At 38.0% G+C, this 7,269-nt stretch overlaps 1 protein-coding gene across 1 annotated transcript; it reads left to right on the forward strand.

The window, feature by feature from the left end:
• The first annotated feature begins 316 nt into the window (after nt 1-316).
• si:dkey-266f7.9 (uncharacterized protein LOC100006223 homolog) lies at nt 317-3,742 on the forward strand. Its single transcript, XM_043218183.1, has 4 exons — nt 317-618; nt 1,299-1,386; nt 1,732-2,302; nt 3,233-3,742. The coding sequence occupies exons 2-4, from the start codon at nt 1,331-1,333 to the stop codon at nt 3,506-3,508; spliced, it is 903 nt and encodes a 300-aa protein (XP_043074118.1). The 5' UTR covers nt 317-618; nt 1,299-1,330; the 3' UTR covers nt 3,509-3,742.
• Nucleotides 3,743-7,269: the final 3,527 nt, after the last annotated feature.

Here is a 7,269-nt window from a genome sequence, read left to right on the forward strand (position 1 = left end):
TGAGTGAACTTTTTTTTCTTCACCCCTGGGAAAAAAAAAACAGAACTGTAGAAAGCTCACAGAAAAGGTAAACTTATATTTTCCCACAAACCCTTTAAAAAAAAAAAAAAAAAAGGCGACTTTGACCATGTTTATTGCAAGTTCAGGCTTATGTTTACTCGCACCATACCTAGATGTTTATTCTGGTAGATGATGTATCTCTAAAATACATATATATATACAGTATACAGCTGAAGGGTATTATTTTATTTTAGCTATTTCCGCCTTTTTCTTTTTTTGCTCATTAATATACATATAAATACACTTTTGAAATAAAAGATTTTGAACTATAATATACTACATCTGGTATGCGGGGCAACTGAGTTCGCTCGAGCATTTTGTTCGCTCTCATTGAGTCAGCTTTTTACTGTACTCTATTAATAGGCAGAATGACCCCTCGAACAAAAGGGTGAGTTTGTGTTGGTGCCTCCAACAAGCCTAAGCCACGACTGTGCATTCACTGAAAAAAAAAAAAGGTACAAAAACAGCAGCAGGCTTTTCTGCTAACCTGACTAGTTGGTTCTTTGTGCACTGGCATCTCCGACCTCCTCTGGTTCACCAGCAGACCCAACTTACACGGTAAGCAATGACTTCTCTAGCTGGGATTGAGATGAATTTGCATACAAAACAGTTGTATTTACCAACACGACGTACGTTAGAAGGGTTTTAGTTTCGCTGTTTCCAGTGCGACAAGTAAAGCATACATGAACTATGGAAATCACTTTTCAGTTTAACCTGAAGAACCACGCAAGTGAATACATGACATAAAATGAATCCGATCAGAAAGTGCTAATGAATTTCACAATAGCTAAGAAACAGCAAAGTACCACATTGAATCAATGTGAATGTTATCTCCTTGTAAAATGTGCATTTTTACAGTGTAGATGTATTTGATATACACTGCACTAAATAACTATTCAAATAAATATTTTTGCTCCAGCTGTAGCACAAAGCGTTCTTTGTATCATCAGATATTGTTAACGCAGTTTGAAGCAAAAGGGTGGCAAACCAATCACTAGAAATTCTGGAATTCATACAAATGTAACTCTTTTTTTTTTTTTTTTCTGGATAACGTCATTTGTAAGGAAGAAAAATGATTACATTACAAAAGACTGCAAACAGAAGCGACTTTTGGACCACGTAAAATAATTAAGAAATGTCTGGTTTTTATGCAGGATGATGTCATTCCACAAAAAAAAGCATATATCGCAGGTGTCAGTGAAATTCGAATTGAATTATTCTAATGATTATCTTTATAGTAAAGGATCGGCGGTCATTGAAAAGGCTCATTATGGAAGGCGCCAGAGGACACATTTTGCAGCTAATGGTGATGGGCGTTTTGCTGGGGTGAGATTCTTAATACCCATAATTCCGAAACCTCTTTCATAGTATCCTATATAACAAATTACAGTTCTTATTCCATTTATAGTAAAGTAAAATCCATTTCACTGAAAAGAAAAGTCCTCCATCTGTTATCCATTATTTTAACAAGTGCTTTTATCTCAGACTGGCCGAATGGATCTGTGTCTCTTTGTCTACCTGGTATTATCTGGAGCAAATGAACCAATTATCTAATTTCATTATATCCATCCATTATAGATAAGCGCGAGTGTTTCCACAGTAATCTTGTATCTTTTTAGCATCACGGATAAGGACGTATTTTTGTGTCTAACGATGGTCGGACTTTTGTAGAGCAACCGTGCCGCGACACAGGGCCATCCAGACCCCCGACTATGATGACACCTCCACGCCTGAGATCCTGAACCCTTCCTGGATGGCCACCATCCCTGACATCTACTCCCTGTCAGATGTGACGATGCCCGGGACGCACAACACCATGGCGCTGTACGGAGGCACGCTGGCCGAATGCAACTCCTGGTCCCTCGCCCTCCAGCTTCGAGCCGGAATCCGTTTCCTGGATATCCGTGTTCGCCACGCCAAAGGCAACTTGACCGTCCACCACGGCATCTCCTATCAGTACGCTCACTTTGGGGACGTGCTGATGGACGTGGTGGCTTTCCTAAGGGAGTATCCTTCGGAAACGGTGTTGATGAGGCTGAAAGAGGAGTTGAGCGACACTCAGGATATTTACAACGCAGTGGTGCGATATGTTAATGAGTACGCACACTGGGACCTGCTGTGGCACGATCGCGAGATGCCCAGCGTGGGAGCTGCGAGAGGAAAGCTGATCATACTGCAAGACTTCACCGGCCCTGACCTGGGAATACGCTACAACTCCCTGGACATAGCAGATGACTGGAAAGTAAGGACACACTGGCGGGGTTTGTGAAGAGCTTGTGGAGAAAACACTTTCACACTTTTACTGATGCAACAAATGTCATTTCAACCTCTGAAATTCAGTGAACGATTGAAATGCATTTGAAACACTTTTGGAATAAAACTGCTGACAGTCGTTTCGTGCATTTCAGATCATTTCATATTTTTACAATTGAATTAGCCTAATTTCATAAAATTACAGCTTAATAAGTGATATTGATAAATCATTTTTAATTTCTTTTTCACATATCCCAAGTAATGCGTATAAAATTTTTAAATAAATATATTACCATTCATTAATAACAATGAATTATCATTTAATAATATTTTAATTAAAAATAATAAAATAGGAATAAATAAACACATAAATTACAAAATACACATATAGAATGATTTTTGTATATTTTAAATATATATTCAATATGTATTATTTCACTTTTTATGCATATTATAAATGTTTTTACTGCGTCTTTAATCATCAAATAAACGCAGCCTTAGTGAGCATAAGAGATTCATTTCAAAACCATAAAATCTTACTGATCCCTAACTATTTAACATAATAATGTTTATAATGTACGTATAAATCACAATTTTCAACTAAAGGTAATTCCATTCTTACAATATTTAGTGTTTTTAGGTTCATGTAATCAAAATGTAAAACAAAAAAACAGTTAGTTTGCAAAATTAACTGCTGATCCCATAAAAATGAACGATGGGGTGCGAGACAAAATATTAAATGAAAAGTTTGAGTCATTTGAAGGGGTTTTTGGGAAACTGGCTTACTGAGATTCTTAGGAGACTTTTCAGAGTGTAAATCTTCATCTGTCAACTGTCTTTAAAAATCCAGAGTGAGTGAGTTTTTGCTCCCTTCCCACCTTTTTGAAATTGTACTGATAAAAACGTTTTCTCGCCCCAGGTGTCCTCTCTGCAGCCGGAGGAAGTGGAGAAGAAATGGAGAAGTGTCTCCACTCATCTGGAGGCGGCTGCGCTTGGTAACAAAAACCGAATGTTCCTCACCTACAGCAGCGGTGCCAGTATCCTGGCGCATCCCAATGCCTTGGCCCGGCTAATAAACCCCCGCCTGCATGCATATCTGACAGGCTATGTCGATCTGAGGAAGCGCTTTGGTATTGTAGCAATGGACTTTCCTGGTGCCAAGTTAGTGCAAACCATTATAGGCTTCAATTATTGAGAAACAACGGCCGGACGTCAGGACCAATACACCAGCAGCTCACCAAAATACTTCATTAATTGACACAAATCTCAGGTATAACTGACTCAAATTACCCATACCCTTGCAATTTCCATAACTGTGACAGAAAAAGTTTGAGCTTGCTGGCAAATTTTACATTATCTGACTAAATAAAGCAGTTCGACAAATTTCTGTCATAACACCATGTCATGACAAAATTTGAAATAAAATGCTCTCCTGCCACTTCATAAGGACTTTAATAAGATAGTCTGCATTTTCGTGGCACTCAAAATAGAACGCTCTGTCCTCTTTTCTGTGTAAAACACAAAGGAAAGGTGTTAACTGACATCCTTCTCAGAACAGTCTTCAGCAAGCCGAGTTCACATAAAGTACAACAAAAGTTGTTTTTCAGTAGCATTACATAAGCCTTAGATGTTACAAATTGACATTTTGTTCTATTTTAAGGACACGTTCGAGTTTAATTCGAATTAAATCTCTATGAAAATGTATGATTCACTAACAGGAAAGTTTCTTCTCAAGTAACTTACGCTCAAAAATCTTACTTAACTGGTTGCGCGAACAGACTTAAAAGTAATACGATACACAGCGACATTCGCTTGCAGAGTTTTAGGATGAAGATTCATTTGCGTCAGCGGACAAATGTGTAAGAAAAAGAACGTCGTAAATCATCTGTATTAGCCCATTCACATCATGTATGACGACTTATGTAAGCCAGATTCCCTAAAAAGTTGAATTGTGATATTCCCATACATTTAAGATTTTTTTCAACCAAGAATCGTGAGCATTTATAAGGAAAAATCTGAAATGCGAAAATGGAATGACATGAAATCATTTTTAAGTAACTTTGTAACTACACGTCAACTAATTCTCGTTAATTTGCAACGTTTACTCCGTGTTTACTCTCTCTCAGAGTAGATGGTTGGTAGAAAAAGTTAACATAGCTATACTTTCTTATAGTCAGCATGTATGCTGAGGACCCTTCAAAATAAAGTGTTAGAAGATATTAAGCAGACAGACAGTCTACTAATACTCTGACTGCTATCCTCTAGCAGAAACAAGCCTCCGTAATACAGAGCTAAAACAATAGCTATACACTTTTAGTAGTCGTTCTAATTCAAACGGTACAGGAAAGTCTACAGCTATAGCAATAACAACACAGAGAGGAGCTATATTGTTGGAACACCTTTCAGAATGATTTATTCTAGCTGATGAAAAAGCATGACAGACGACATGGCTGCGGCTCACGCTAATAATAAACAGGCTGTTTTTGTCCGTCGGTGCAACTGACATCCATCTGAGTTAACACAAAGTAGGGGAGAAGTTTGTTTTTCAGTGGCATTACATAAGTCTCAGATGTTACAAATGGAAACTTTCTCACGCTAACACTATCGGTTTTATTTTCTGTTCTATTTCAAGGACAAGTTCAGCTTTTAAATCAAATCTCTGCCGCGGCGGTGGAGCGCTGTTGTTTGCCCCCCGATGCTTATCTCAATGACAGGGTCTGCAATGAGTCATCTGTGCAAAAGGAAATGTTTAATGCGTGCGACGCTGAAATATGCAGGTAATATATAACATTGCCTTCAAAAGCACTTAAACATATATTGAACTCGATCTGACCGAACCACCCGAAGAATATTCAAGCACTTACGTCTGAGGTTATTTAATGTTACATGTAACCTGTAATACCTGGCAAGCGCTCATGCGTCGCCAAAGCTTTTTAAAACAGCGTTCGACTGGATGTTAAAGAATGAAGGCCACGCGATTTAAACTGTACATCCGCAATGTTCCTGAGTGAATTCTGGTCTCAGGTGAAGCTTTAACAGAAAGCCTCGGCTGTGCGCGAGGCGCTTGACAGTTAACCGGCGGAGGAACGCAGCAGGAGGTAACTAGCTTTACATCTTCAGTGACACGCTTCTGCGTCCCATCATCTCTTACCCCGCGCCTGTGACATCACATGAGCGTTCCCGTCCCTGGCTCTGCGTGCCCGGGTAACAAGGCGCGGAGAACGACACCCCATGAGAGGAACAGAAGGATGACAGAAGGTGTGTGAATGTGTTTAGCTCTGCGTCCAAATCGTTTTTCCTCCCTCTGCTGCATGCAGATTGGGACAATGAAAAAGCGGGCTGCGGAATTGATGCAAGACATGCTGTGACTGAAGGCGGCAACGAGGCCGTCAAACGGCCTTTGAGTGAAAGACACCGGTGTTGTTACTTGGGGTGGGATTCATAACAAGTTTAACGATTTTGGTTCCTTAACAGTTCTATTTAACGATACTTCATGAAGTGAGAAGTTTGGGAGACAGATATGCAATTCTGTCTCTAAAAGCTGGGGTTATTTTAACAATAGATTTTAAAACGACAGATTATGGTAGAATTACATTCATCCCTTTATTAATGCACGATGACTGTGGTACGTTGAGTGACTCTGATCAGTTGTAAACGCTGAGTAGTTTGTGATTCATTCAAAAGAACCGGTTCATGAGAGTCGTTCACTCTGGAAATTAGACTTTATTGGCCTGTATGTTTTTCGATCAGCCTGATGGCAATTTGTATACATTTTACAAGGTGGCTAATTAGTACAAAATTCGTATAAGCTCATTTGTACAAATTTTTGCTATATTTTACAATTACCAGTTTGTATGAATTTGTATGAAGGACCTACAGCTAACCTAACCCTAAACCTATCTGTCACTGGTGTTAGACAAAGACAAAATCATAATCAAGTTTTACGAATTTGTGCGAATTAGCCAATTTGTAGAGTATATACTGTGTTGGTTTTGATTCACCGATAAGAACCTGCTTTATGTTTTTGATTCACTGAAAGAACTGACTCATATTCGCTGGACTGTATGATTTACTAACAAGAAAAAGCTCATATGGATCTTTTAAGTTTTAGTTTTTTTTTTTTTTAAATTATTTAGATTTCATTTTTATTTTTGTAACTAGTATATATAGTTTTTTTCAGCTTTTTTTTTCATTTTAGTATTTTTGTGAACTAAATTAAATGCATTTTTATTTTTACTATCTGAAGAACATTAAAAACACTGACAATCAATCAGACTTTCAAGGGCTCCATAATAGTGTTAACAGGCCTTTTTTTTCCAGAACAGATACCGGTTCCCAACTCTAAAGTAGTCAACATTTGAAGTGGATTAAAAAAGTTCATCAAAGTTTTCCCACGACAAGAACGCAGTTTGGTTTTAGGACAACTTTGTTGAAAGGTTTTGATCCACTTCAAATGTTAACTAACTGATGCAATACCACAGGACTATTGGTTTGTTCGATCAGTGCAGAAACCTATTTGAAAATAACATTTATTTTTGCGTTTCAGTTACACATAAATTAAGTTTCTGTTACTTTTAGATAGTGGAGTGCTATCTCCGTTTCCCCTAATATGTAAAAGGGGAACGTTTTCAAGTGCATTTGCCAGAAAATAATAATAATTATTGCATGTAATTATTATGTTATTTTATTAATTACTTTTTTTAAACGTTTGGTATTATGGTTTGCATTCAAAAAAGTAATCTGCTTGCATAGCATGCAAAAAACAATTTTACTTGAATTTTAGATGCCCTGCTGCACGAAGTAAATAACTCCAATTACAACCGTCAGAACACATTTCAGCAATAGAGTGCGTCATGGTGCTTAAATCAATCTGTCTTTTAGCCTGAATGGCCTTTAATGACAAGTCATTTGTGCAGCGCAACCCTTGCTGGTCTGAATATGTCGTGCTCAGTGTGC

The sequence above is a fragment of the Puntigrus tetrazona genome, chromosome 19 (assembly GCF_018831695.1).
Source record: "Puntigrus tetrazona isolate hp1 chromosome 19, ASM1883169v1, whole genome shotgun sequence".
Lineage (NCBI taxonomy): Eukaryota > Metazoa > Chordata > Actinopteri > Cypriniformes > Cyprinidae > Puntigrus > Puntigrus tetrazona.

What these genes read in the sequence shown, in the direction of transcription:
- si:dkey-266f7.9 (XM_043218183.1), top strand. Translation starts at nt 1,331, where the DNA reads ATGGAAGGCGCCAGAGGACACATTTTGCAGCTAATGGTGATGGGCGTT. An exon ending in GTGATGGGCGTTTTGCTGGG is followed by an intron (nt 1,387 to 1,731) that starts GTGAGATTCTTA and finishes GGACTTTTGTAG; the next exon opens with AGCAACCGTGCCGCGACACA. An exon ending in ACATAGCAGATGACTGGAAA is followed by an intron (nt 2,303 to 3,232) that starts GTAAGGACACAC and finishes TTCTCGCCCCAG; the next exon opens with GTGTCCTCTCTGCAGCCGGA.